This window comes from Geotrypetes seraphini, chromosome 12 (assembly GCF_902459505.1).
Source record: "Geotrypetes seraphini chromosome 12, aGeoSer1.1, whole genome shotgun sequence".
NCBI classification, from domain to species: domain Eukaryota; kingdom Metazoa; phylum Chordata; class Amphibia; order Gymnophiona; family Dermophiidae; genus Geotrypetes; species Geotrypetes seraphini.
The window spans coordinates 79,259,071-79,272,798 of record NC_047095.1 but is presented as its reverse complement, the minus strand read 5'-3'; the positions used below and the strand labels follow the sequence as shown (position 1 = coordinate 79,272,798).

The 13,728-nt window shown below is 49.3% G+C and overlaps 1 protein-coding gene across 3 annotated transcripts in view; it reads right to left on the bottom strand.

Moving 5' to 3' along the window:
• Positions 1-13,728, bottom strand: part of KIAA1614 (KIAA1614 ortholog) — a 105,463-nt gene that overhangs the window by 27,431 nt on the left and 64,304 nt on the right. For 2 of the 3 annotated variants that reach the window (XM_033916083.1, XM_033916082.1), the window contains 2 exons: positions 10,733-10,854; positions 93-277 (listed from right to left, as the gene is read on the bottom strand). In XM_033916083.1, the coding sequence (XP_033771974.1) occupies positions 93-277; positions 10,733-10,854 (307 nt within the window). Of the gene's footprint in view, positions 1-92; positions 278-10,731; positions 10,858-13,728 lie in introns of those variants that run through there. The other variant, XM_033916084.1, reaches the window with a different exon arrangement.

Genomic DNA, 13,728 nt, shown 5'->3' with positions numbered 1-13,728 from the left:
GACAACTAAAACGTTCCCAGGCACGGATCTGTTAAGCTGCTCCTACAACTGTGTTTTATTCTCAGCGATCACTGCATTTCATGGATAAATACCTGTATCTGGACGTCCTTGCCCTGAGGAAATACAAAACCCAAAACTGCCAAAAGGCGGGCGCCTCAGCTCTAGCTGGCAGGTACCATCATGGAAAGTCTTTACCACTCGTCCAACTATCCGTGCCTGGTCAGGTGAGCCAATATCCTCCACACTGAGAGCACGCCTGGTTTGAGGACCAAACCTCCTGCATGGGGCAAAAGCAGAAGATGAGGAACAGACTCAAAAACAGAAATGAACAACAACAACAATTTATTATTTCTATAATGCTACCAGGCGCATGCAGCGCTGTACATTGTAAAGAACAGTAAGGGGGGGGGGTCTGTTGACATCGCTTAGATTCTGATCAAGAAAGAAAAAAATCATAAAACCCCATCAGAGCCTCTGAAGTGTCATTCTTTCATACATATTTCCCTGCAAGAAATCTTTGGACAAAAAGCAATGCCTCCAAGTATGGATTGCTCCAATCTAGGGACGGAGACCTAAAAAATTCAAGGCGGTCGAGCTCAGTAGCCTCTGTGTGTTGGCTTCCGTACAACAGTGCTGCATGTGTCACTCTCAAACTAGGAGCCTGAGTACAGAGGAGCCCTCTGTATTCTGTCTCCAGTGGTCACATGTGTCAGCTCTGAATCAGAAGAGAAGCAGGATGCCGGGGAGGGAGGAAGGATGTTGGGAACAGAGAAAAATCCCCCCCCCCTCCAATTCATGCTAGTCTTCAGGTATGAATTTCTCATCTCTCATTCCCCCTTTCCTGTACAGCTGGTGCCTCATGAGGAATCTGGAAGATTTAGGAGAGAAACATCCAACAGAGCTGTTCACTGGGCCTCTTGGTGCAGCACTATGATAACAAAGAAAGATACTTCTTAAAGTCAAAGATGCTCATGATTAGGTCATGGAATCTTACAGGTAAATAAGAGGCAAAATAGTCACTCAAAATACCAAAACACAATAAATATTTGGAAGTTTTCATGTATCTGCTCCATGAGAGCATGAGTCAGGCCAGAAGCTTGTTTAACATAACATGAAATCTTATATACCGCAGCTACCTCACAGTTCTGTGCGGTTCACAAACCAAGAAATACTAATCAATCTTAGTATGAATACAGCAGATTAGTCAAAACATTTTTCTAAAGGCCAGATAAAGAGTAAAAAATTATATATAAATGCTAACTTCTTTCTCCCACAGAGCCGCCTGATATGCTAAGATTTTACCAAAACATCGTTTATAGACACATTCCTTTCAACAAAGGTAGAATGTGGAGTGTTGTGGATTAAGTACGAGTACAGAATTCTAAGCTATGGAGACTGATCAACCTTCAATTCTCTACGGCCTTTTCATTGTACTAATCAGGTATTACACGCTTTTGGAACTGTGTGTCTGTGTGGCTAAACGTCACATGAGTTGCTGATACACTGTACAATGGATACTATTTATGACTGGCCTGGACAGAGGGGATATTTAGAAAAAAAAACTGTTGGATTCTTTGACAACCCTAAGGGCCTTATACAAAAAGGAATTGTGTAAAACTCTTTGTTGAAGGTGGTTCAGAATTGGGCAAAGCAGTTGGAAAAAATGACTGCAGGAAGCCCTGGACATGTTAGGGCATGGCCAAGAGCTGAGATTTTACTACTTAAATCTAAAAGCTACACCCAGTGACTAGGTACTGACTATCACAGATGAGGAAAGGAGTTGACATAATGTCGTTTTTAAAATCAAAACATGGACAGCGATATGCTACAGGACCCAAGGAGTGACTGTACTAAGTGAAAAGGAGTGAAGTAACAAACTAATAAAGGAAGTCATTCTTCTCTTGCAAAACATTCTGGTTACGTCTCATCTGATTTAAATCACAGTGGTTTAAACTGTTTAAAAACCAAAATACATTACCGTATTTTCGCGGATATAACGCGCACCATTGTAAAACGCGCACAGGGGTATAGCGCGCAGAAATCACGATGATATGTACAAAAACTTTTCTATACCGCGCTCAGGCATATAACGCGCATGCTGCCCGACTCTCCTCTGGCCACCCCGACTCTCCTTTCGCTCTCCCCGACTCTCCTCTGGCCACCCCGACTCTCCTTTCGCCCTCCCCGACTCTCATCTGGTTGCCCCGACTCACCCTGACTTTCGGTGCACTGCCCCGACTCTCCTCTGGTTGCCCCGACTCACCCTGACTTTCGGTGCACTGCCCCGACTCTCCTCTGGTTGCCCCGACTCACCGTTCACCCGCCCTGACTTTCGGTGCACTGCCCCGCCTCTCCGTGCCTGTCCCCCTTGAAGTCCTGTCCCCCCTTGAAGGTCTGCCTGTCCCCCTTGAAGATCTGCCTGTCCCCCCTTGAAGTCCTGTCCCCATCCTGAAAGCCTGATGCCCCCCCTCGACGTCCGATTCTTCTCCCCCCTCGGCAGGACCACTCGCACCCCCCCCCCGAAGGACCGCCGACTCCCCGACAATATTGGGCCAGGAGGGAGCCCAAATCCTCCTGGCCACGGCGACCCCCTAACCCCACCCCGCACTATATTACGGGCAGGAGGGATCCCAGGCCCTCCTGCCCTCGACGCAAACCCCCCTCCCCCCCAGCCGACCCGCGACCCCCCTGGCCGACCCCCACGACCCCCCCACCCCCCTTCCCCGTACCTTTGGAAGTTGGCCGGACAGACGGGAGCCAAACCCGCCTGTCCGGCAGGCAGCCAACGAAGGAATGAGGCCGGATTGGCCCATCCGTCCTAAAGCTCCGCCTACTGGTGGGGCCTAAGGCGCGTGGGCCAATCAGAATAGGCCCTGGAGCCTTAGGTCCCACCTGGGGGCGCGGCCTGAGACACATGGTCGGGTTTGGCCCATGTGCCTCAGGCCGCGCCCCCAGGTGGGACCTAAGGCTCCAGGGCCTATTCTGATTGGCCCACGCGCCTTAGGCCCCACCAGTAGGCGGAGCTTTAGGACGGATGGGCCAATCCGGCCTCATTCCTTCGTTGGCTGCCTGCCGGACAGGCGGGTTTGGCTCCCGTCTGTCCGGCCAACTTCCAAAGGTACGGGGAAGGGGGGTGGGGGGGTCGTGGGGGTCGGCCAGGGGGGGTTGCGGGTCGGCTGGGGGGGAGGGGGGTTTGCGTCGAGGGCAGGAGGGCCTGGGATCCCTCCTGCCCGTAATGTAGTGCGGGGTGGGGTTAGGGGGTCGCCGTGGCCAGGAGGGTTTGGGCTCCCTTCTGGCCCAACTACACAAAGTACGGGGAAGGCGGGTGGGGGTGTCGTGGGGGTCGGCCAGGGGGGTCGCGGGTCGGCTGGGGGACGGGCGGAGGTTCTTGGGGGGGGCGGTCGTTGGGGGGAGGGGGTTTGCGTCGAGGGCAGGAGGGCCTGGGATCCCTCCTGCCCGTAATGTAGTGCGGGGTGGGGTTAGGGGGTCGCCGTGGCCAGGAGGGTTTGGGCTCCCTCCTGGCCCGATATTGTTGGGGAGTCGGCGGTCCTTCGGGGTGAGGGTGCGAGTGGTCCTGCCGGGGGGGGGATGTATCGGACGTCGGGGAGTCGGCCGGGCAAGAGGGCTTGGGCTCCCTCTTGCTCCGATCGTGGATGCGGGTGCGGGTGGGAGCGCGTGCGAGCGGTCGTTCGGGGTGGGGGTGCGAGCGGTCCTGCTGGGGGGGTGAATCGGGCGTCGGGCGGGGTGGGAACTATGTTTAAAAACTTTTGTATACCGCGCTCAGGCATATAACGCGCGAGGGGTATGCGCGGTACGTAAAATCACGTATAACGCGCGCGTTATATCCGCGAAAATACGGTATTAGGAAACAGGGTGACTGATTAAGTCAAATTCATTAAATCATTAGCCAGGAAGATCATGTATCAATACAAATATCACTGTAAAGCAGTGGTCTCAAACTCAAACCCTTTGCAGGGCCACATTTTGGATTTGTAGGTACTTGGAGGGCCTCAGAAAAAATAGTTACCGTATTTTCACGTAGATAACGTGCACCCGTGTAAAACGCGCACACGGGTATAGCGCGCGGAAATCGAAATATATGTAAAAAAAATTTTGTATACCGCGCACACCCGTATACCGCGCATGCTGCCCCGACTCTCCCATCACCGCCCGACTCTCCTTTCCCCCGCCCTGACTCTCCTCTCCCCCTTGAAGTCCTGTCCCCACCCTGAAAGCCTGATGCCCCCCGACGTCCAATTCACCCCCCCGCACGACCGCTCGCACCCCCACCCCGAAGGACCGCTCGCACGCACCCGCAACCCCACCCCGAAGGACTGCTCGCACGCACTCCCACCCGCACCCCCAACCTGAAGGACCGCTCGCACCCCCACAGCCTCCCGACCCCCCCCCCCCATCATGTAGACGCTCCTACCGGTGTCCTGCTGCTTCCTCTTGGCGGTCCCGGCCCTTCTGTGAGCCCTGCGCCTTCTGTGAAGGACCGCTCGCACCCCCACAGCCTCCCGACCCCCCCCATCATGTAGACGCTCCTACCGGTGTCCTGCTGCTTCCTCTTGGCGGTCCCGGCCCTTCTGGAGCCCTGCGCCTGTGCTGCTTCCTCTTCCGGCGGTCCCGCCCTTTCTCTGATGTCAGAGAAAAGGCGGGAACGCCGGAAGAGGAAGTAGCGCAGGCCCAGGGCTCACAGAAGGGCCGGGACCGCCAAGAGGAAGCAGCAGGACACCGGTAGGAGCGTCTACATGATGGGGGGGTCAGGAGGCTGTGGGGGTGTGAGCGGTCCTTCAGGGTGGGGGTGCGGGTGGGAGTGCCTGCGAGTGGTCCTTCGGGGTGGGGGTGCGGTGCGTGCGAGCGGTCCTTCGGGGTGGGGGTGCGAGCGGTCCTGCGGGGGGGTGAATCGGACGTCGGGGGGGGAACTATGTAAAAAAAATTTGTACAACGCGTTCACGCGTATAACGCGCAAGGTTATGCACGGTTTGTAAAATCGTGTATAACGCGCGCGTTATATGCGTGAAAATACGGTAATGTCTTATTACAGAAATGACAATTTTGCATGAGATAAAACTCTTTATGGTTTATAAATCTTTCCTTTTGGCTAAGTCTTAATAATAATATTGTAATTTATAGCTAAAGAGACATATGATTAAGAAACTGTTTTAGTTTGCTTTTGTGATTATGATAAACATACCGAAGGCCTCAAAATAGTACCTGGAGGGCCACATGTGGCTCCTGGGCCACGAGTTTGAGACCACTGCTCTAAAGGAACAATAGCGGCCTCTTTTACAAAGCCGCGCTAGCAGCTGTTGTGCGGCATCAGCCCCGAAGCCCTTTAAATCTCTATGGGCTTCGGGGCTGTTAGCAAGGCTTTGTAAAAGAAGCCTTAGATCCTTTAGGTTTTTTATGTGGATCATTTTATTTTTATGTGGATTGCTTTATTGTACTTTTGGAACTTTGACATAATAAAGTCCATTTCAGGAATATCGTCACTCCACAGTGTTCTTTTTGGTTTCTTCGTAAAGGAACACCTGCCAAGATAACCGCACCATAAAATAATTACATTTGCTCAAACACAGGATTCAAGAAACCACCTCAGAAGCTGATTCCTATCCCCCCTCTACCACCTCAAAAAGGGCCAGTGAAGACTGACATTTTTTAAGAAAACAAAATTGGTATGATCAAGTGTGTTTGCTAACATGAAGATCCTACGTGTTCAGTCACGAGCAATTCTCATGACACTCTTTCAGGCAACAAGAGTTTGCTTTTCTTTGTTGTACTGTTAGCATTTTGCATGCTCATACTTATGACTGTCTTACTCTTAAGTACAGGAACTTCACTGAAATATTGGCATATCGGGTCTTTTTTTTTTTGGCTTTCTATAATTTCCTCAGTAAATCTCATCAATCAACGGCAGGTGCAGAATCAGAAAATTATTCTTCTGGACTGCTGGATTATGTCTGGCTGCTCGAGTTTCAGCCATCTCCCCTGCCCCCTTGCATTTAAATCCAGACTCTTCCTCTTTTCCCATATCTAGCCCGTCCCCCGCATCCTCTATTCCAGTGGTCTTTATTCATTTTTAAGCTTTGGATTTGAATGAGCTAAAGAGGAGCTGCAAAATATCTTCCCATGTGAGGCTGACCATCCATCCCCATCAGCCTACCTTCAAACTTCATTGAGGGATATCCTCAAAGTTGTGACCATTTCCAAATGCATTCTCTTTTGTCTACTGAGAAATGCCTTAAAGCATGTGGCTCTTCATGCCATCTATTTTTCTCTTTCTGACCTGAGCCTAGGTAGAGAGGCAGAGTAGCAGACAATAGGGGATGCCTCGGTGGACTGCAGTTGGCCCCTGGCCTTATACACTGAAGAACATTGCTGTATTCACTGACCTTCTTTTTCTTTGCACTTGTAGAGACAGAGATAAGAGCCTGATTGTGTATGGACGTGTATACCACCTGTTTTTGTTTTGAAACCGTTAATAACCATGTGTGTGGAATACTATTTACTAATTACTATTAATACTAATTACTATTAAACAATGATGTCTTTCAGCTAGGTTCATTTTATTACAAAACATTTAAAAGAAACTTTTAAAATTTGATGCATTCTTTTTTAATGTTGTGATTTTTTTTTTTTTAAGTATCCTCCCTGATTCACAGACTTCTAGAGTGGTAGTGAATGAATACTGTATTTCTACGCATACAAGAGAGTGCTGAAAAGTTCTCAGCCCAACCAACTTCCTAATTTCTGAGTGTTATTTTGCCACTGTAGCTGAAAAGAGTGCTATTTTATTTTGCAAAGTGCCAATTTGCAGAATCTTAATGCTATGTTTTGACATTGTTTCAGATTGAACCATGTCATGAAGTTCCTATTCCTGCAGAAGAAATCTCCAAAGGATATCCATAAATGTATGATGCAAACATTGAGGGCTGGATTCTCTAAGCTCTGACATCACAGTAAAAAAATACTGTCGTGGGAGCAATTTTTGTTTTACTGCCGATTCTCAGCACAATAGCAAGCAAATTAAATGCATGCTACTGTATGTGTGCAGAAAATCGCTGATAAAGAGAGGGGGGGAGGAGCTGTGCTCAGAAGAAAATTGCTAGCACAGTTCCTCCTCCTGTCTGCATGTCAAAAAAAACAACAACCCAGCAAGCAGGGAGAGCAGGGGGCGCTTTTTTTAAAAAAAAAATGGGCGCAGCTGTTGTGTGTACACAGCACACACAAGGGCTGCACCTATTTAAAAAAAAAAAAAAAAACACCCAGCCTCTCCACAGCAAGCTCCCCCTTCCCGACAGCCCCCCCAACACATCAAGCCTGGTGGTCTAGTAGGCCATTTCCCCTCTGATCCTCCCTGTTGCCCCCCCCAGCCCCCAACTACACCAAGCCTGGTGGTCTAGTGCCCCCCCCCCCAGTCGTACCTTTTTTAGAAGACCGGCAGGAAGGATGCTCATTCCCTCCCACCAGCAGGCCTGCCTCTTCAAAATAGCAGGCCATCCCTTTCCTGGTGCATCCTGATATGCACCAGGAAGGGGCCTAAGGCCCTGATTGGCCCCTCCTATGGGCCTTCCTGGTGCACTTTGGACCTTTGCAGCTGCTCTTCTAAGTTTCTTTTTTACCATTCTTCTCTTGTTACTAGGGCCATTTTTAAAGTAAGAATCGTTTGCGTATATTAACAACCTAAATAGGCACTTTGGACTGGAACATTGTCGGGAACACGTCTAGACTTGTGTATAACCCTGTGCCAAGCTTTTCAGTGTTAGGCATAATTTCTTTAACCATGTCTATCATCCATTCCTCCAATTGTGAAGTGCGATCGGTGACTTGTTTTTTTAAATGTAAAGAACATTCACCCAACTGAAATTCATCGACAGCTAATTGAAGTGTATGGTGAAGGTGTAATGAATGAGACAAATGTACAGAAATGGTGTCGGTAGTTTAACGAAGGGAGAGCAAACATGCACGATGAAGCACTGAAACCTCTGCAACACTTCTGCTGTGTTTCGAACAACATGAGGAAGTGCATTATCATGTAGCACACCTCGCCGTTGGTTCTGTATAGCTCGCCGTAACTTTTTTAAGGTGTCGCAGTACCTTTGTGCATTTATGGATTCTCCTCGAGGCAGAAAATCAATCAGGAGAATGCCTTTCGGTCCTAAAACACCGTTGCAGTTTTCAATTCTTTGGTGATGACAGACAGGCATCCTGATCTTGCTTCATCGTGCACGTTTGTTCTCCCTTCGTTAAACAACTGATACAATTTCCATACATTTGCCTCATTCATTACACCTTCACTATACACTTCAATTAGCAGTCGATGAATTTCAGTTGGGTGAATGTTCTTTGCGTTTAAAAAACGAATTACCAATCGCACCTCAAAATTGAAGGAATTGATGATAGACATGGTTAATAAAATACCTCTGTGAAATTATGTCTGATGCACTGAATAGCTTAGCTCTGATAGGCAGGGTTACAGACAAGTCTAGACATGTTTCCAACAATGTTTCAGTCCAAAGCGCCTACTTAGGTTGTTAATATACGCAAATGATTCTTTAAAATGGCCCTCGTATCATAGTCTCCTTTTTTTAAAGTTATTGTATTGGATTTCCTGTGTGAACTTATTCCAGGGATTACCCTATATACTTGAATATAAACCAACCCGAATATAAACTGACTCGAATTTAAACAGGGCGGGAAGAAATTCAAGTGCCTTACCTTGCCAGTCTCTACACCCTATTCCCCCTCTCTCACTGCTCTGCCAGGCTCCACATCCAGCCCCCTCGCTCCCTCCCTCTCCTGCCCTGTCAGTCTCTGCACCCAGTCCTCCCCTCCCTGCCAAGTTCTGTACCCTGTCCCCCCTTCCTCCCAATGACTTCCAGATCTCCACCAGGCCTACTGTGAGACCTGGTGGTCCAGCAGTGGCCGGGACAGGAAGGATCCCTCCTGCCTCCTACCCCTTCTAAGAATTTTTATTTCCCTTCCCCCTCCTCCATGTACCTTAAGTATCCCTTGTGGTCCAGCTATGAATTGAGACAGAAGCCATTAGGTGAGAACTCGCAGTAGCCAATCAGCTAGCGGCTCTGCACGGGCAGGAGCAAAGGAAGGTTGCTCCTGCCGTGGTTCATCACTGGACCAGGGATACTAAAGGTATGTGGGGAAGGTGGGAGGAAAGTAAAAATTCTTAGAATTGGCTGGGACAGGAGGTAGGAGGGATCTCTCCTGTCCCGGCCACTGGCAGACTACCAGGTCTCACGGCAGGCCTGACAGGTTCGGGAGGGGAGCGGGACCCACATATAAACCGAGATCCCCATTTTTGGGTCTCTTTTTTTTTGCCCCAAAATCTCAGTTTATATTTGAGAATATATGGTATATCAAATCTGATCATGTTATGATGAACTGCTATCAAGCAGCCCCAAGCACCATTACCTCCCGCACCAATTCAAGCGCTCCACTAAGAAACTAGGTCTAGAATTGCTTTGCCTCTTGTCGATTCATGAACCAGATGCTCCATAAAGCAGTCCTTGATTTCATCAAGGAATTTTATCTCTCTAGCATGTTCTGATGTTACATTTACCCAGTCAATATCGGGGTAGTTGAAATCACCCATTATTATTGTGTTATTCAGTTGTTTAGCCTCTCTAATTTCTGATAAAATTTCAGCATCTGTTCGTTCATCCTGGTCAGGGTCTGTCTCTTGGATAATGTGCATCAAACAGGAAGCACTTCTGAAACTGCTACCCTGGAGGTTCTGGATTTTAACTTCCAACCTAAGAGCCTAAATATGGCTTCCAGAACCTCCCTACCACATTTCCCTATGTCATTGGTATCTACATGTACCAAGACAGCAGGCTCCTCCCCAGCACTGTCTAAAACCTTATCTAGGTGACGCACAAGGTCCACCGTGACCAAGCAATCCTCACATCCACCAGCTATCTACATGCTTAATGATTGAATCTCTCACTATTATGGTGGACCTAACCCTTTCCTCTTGAGCAAAAGCCCCTGGAGACACATCCTCGAGGTGAGAGGACATTGCATCCCCTGGTAAGTAGGTTCTGACTTGGTTTCCATTGTTTTCAAACACCTATAAGGAACATGACATTCCCTAGAATTATTTTGTTAATAATTTCTTATTTAGATTGTTTTTTTGGTCACTTTTGCTATTGCTGAGGGTGGTATAAACAGCAGGAACTGTCTACTGAATGTTAAAATGTACAGCGCCTTTCAGCGCTACAGAAATGATAAATAGTAGTAGTAGCTTATATTGTATGTTTGAACACTCTGGGATTGTGGGTTCAAACCCATGCTGCTCCTTGTGACCCTGGGCAAGTCATTTAATCCCCCCATTACCCCAGGTACATTAGATAGATTGTGAGCCCACTGGGACAGAGAGGGAAAAATATTGTTATTTCGCTGCTGTATATGTTTGTTTGGGCTGTTTGCCATTCTCAATAAAGATATGTTAAAAAAAAATATATATATATATATATTAATGTAAACTGTTTTGAGCTCCCTTGGGAGAACGATATAAAAAAATTGAATGAATAAATAAAGTGTGTTTCATATAAATAGCTTCTTGGTTAACTATTTTCTGTTAAGTTTATGCCACATCTTTCATTGATTTGGAAGGCAGTAATCCTCATTACAAAATTGATAAGCAGCACAGGAAAGTGCTGGCAAGCTTTAGACAAAACTTGAGAGGAGCTGAGAACTTGTGATGTACCTGTTAGCTCGGTCCAGTTCTGGAGTCTCCACCAAGTAATTGCTGGAACGATCACTCTTCCCCAAGAATGAGTGCAGATTCTGGATTGAGGAAGCTTTTCTTTGCTGGCGAAATGGTGACACCTACTGGGAAGAAATTGCAAGTTAAGCCATTAACAAGGTCTTCAAAATCTTTTGCAGAAGGAATTCAATAATATTACACTTCACCCTCCTGATTCGCGCATTTAACATTCGCGACTTTGGTTATTTGTGAGTTTTTTAAAACCCGGAAGCACCCTTTCCTCTCTGCCCTCTATACAGCTTACCAGGTGGTCTAGCGGTGAAGCAGGACAGCAGTGCTCTTCCTACACTCCTGCCCCGTGCAGAGCTGTCCACAAAAATGACTGCTCTGATTCCTATGGTCTCCAGAAAGGCCATATATCAAATCCCATCCCCTTTCCTCCTTTCTCTAATCATGGATTGATAATGAAGGGGACTAGATAAAGCACAGTTACTTACCGTAACAGGTGTTATCCAGGGACAGCAGGCAGATATTCTTTACGCATGGGTGACGTCACCGACGGAGCCCTCGGTACGGACCTTTTTAACTAGAAGTTTCTAGTTGGCCGCACCGCGCGTGCGCGAGTGCCTTCCCGCCCGACGGAGGAGTGCGTGGTCCCCAGTTAGGATAAGCCAGCTAAGAAGCCAACCCGGGGAGGTGGGTGGGACGTAAGAATATCTGCCTGCTGTCCCTGGATAACACCTGTTACGGTAAGTAACTGTGCTTTATCCCAGGACAAGCAGGCAGCATATTCTTTACGCATGGGTGACCTCCAAGCTAACAAAGAGGGAGGAGGGATGGTTGGCCATTAGGAAAATAAATTCTGAAGTACAGATTGGCCGAAGTGCCCATCCCGTCTGGAGAAAGCATCCAGACAGTAGTGAGTAGTGAATGTGTGAACTGAGGACCAGGTGGCCGCCTTGCAGATTTCCTCAATGGGTGTGGAACGGAGGAAAGCAACAGAAGCGGCCATAGCTCTCACCCTGTGGGCAGTGACAGCACCGTCCAGTGACAGACCGGCCCGAGCATAACAGAACGCGATGCAAGCTGCAAGCCAGTTGGATAGCGTCCGTTTAGAGACCGGTCGACCCAGACGATTAGGGTCGAAGGTCAGGAAGAGCTGAGGGGACAAGCGGTGAGCCCTTGTACGATCCAGATAGTAAGCCAGGGCACGCTTGCAATCAAGAGTGTGCAATGCCTGTTCCCCAGGATGTGAATGAGGTTTCGGGAAAAAAACAGGCAACACAATAGACTGGTTGAGGTGAAAAGCCGAGACTACCTTGGGAAGGAACTTAGGATGGGTACGCAGAACCACCTTGTCATGGTGAAAAACAGTGAACGGTGGGTCTGCGACCAGTGCATGCAGCTCACTAACCCTCCTGGCAGAGGTGATGGCAATGAGGAAAAGCACCTTCCATGTCAGAAGTTTGAGCGAAGTTGAGGCAAGAGGCTCAAAAGGAGGTTTCATGAGGGCTGATAAAACCACATTCAGGTCCCAGACGACCGGAGGAGGCTTCAGAGGTGGTTTGACATTGAAGAGGCCCCTCATAAAGCGGGAAACCAGAGGATGAGCCGTGAGAGGTTTCCCTAGGATAGGCTCATGAAATGCCGTGATGGCACTGAGATGGACTCTGATAGAGGTAGACTTGAGGCCTGCGTTGGACAGGGAGAGCAAGTAGTCCAGAACAGTTTCCACCGCTAAAGAGGTGGGGTTGTGATGATGACGGAGGCACCAAGAGGAGAACCTGGTCCACTTCTGATGGTAACATTGGAGTGTGGCCGGTTTCCTGGAGGCGTCCAAAATGAGACGGACAGGCTGAGACAGATTTCCTGGAGAGGTCAGCCCGAGAGAAACCAAGCTGTCAGGTGGAGCGAAGACAGATTGGGATGCAGTAGAGACTGACGCTGTTGCGTAAGTAGAGTAGGAAACACAGGAAGAGGGATGGGATCCCTGACGCTGAGCTGAAGCAGGAGAGGAAACCAGTGTTGGCGAGGCCACCGAGGAGCGATGAGAATCATGGTGGCCCTGTCCCTGCGGAGTTTGGATAAAGTCCGCAACATCAGAGGTAGTGGAGGAAAGGCATAGAGGAACCGATCCGTCCAGTCGAGCAGGAATGCATCCGGGGCCAGACGGTGAGGAGAGAAGAGTCTGGAGCAGAACTGGGGCAGCTGATAGTTGTGAGGAGCTGCAAAGAGGTCCACCTGCGGAGTGCCCCAGCGAGCAAAGATGGAGTGGAGCGTGGGAGGGTCCAAAGTCCACTCGTGAGGTTGAAGGATGCGGCTGAGATTGTCGGCCAGGGAGTTCTGTTCGCCCTGGATATAGACGGCCTTGAGGAAGAGACTGCGGGCCGTGGCCCAGGCCCAAATGCGGAGAGCCTCCTGACAAAGGAGGCGAGACCCGGTCCCGCCCTGTTTGTTTATGTAGTACATGGCGACTTGGTTGTCTGTGCATAGAAGAAGAACCTGAGGGCAGAGAAGGTGCTGGAAGGCCTTGAGAGGCCTTGAGAGTGCCCTGCTCGGTCCCGAGGAGGATTGGTCGTCGTCAAGGCGATAGTCTCGGCATGGGTATGGAGATGTGGTGCCGAGAGAATAGGCATGGAGGAGTCCAGAGGTACCAATGGAGTGGATACCGGTTGGACGGTGCGGGGCTCGGGCCGGTCTGGTACCGAAAGCAGCGGTGCCAAGATAGATGGTAAGAGCTGCTTAAGTTGCTGTTGGAGTTGTTCCTGCAACTTATCCTGGAGGATGGCCGCAATGCGGCACCAGAACCACTTTTTTCTTCTTTGGTTCCATGGGTGCCGCTCTACGCTCCGGCGATGAGGAGGCCGATGACGAGGCATTCACCGATATCGGAGCGGAGCGTTTTTTGGGGCGGTGTGGAGCCGAAAGGACTGGTGTCGCCACCGAGGTGGGAGGGCGCTCAAGGGTGGAAGGCTTCTTAGCCGGCTTACCTGGCG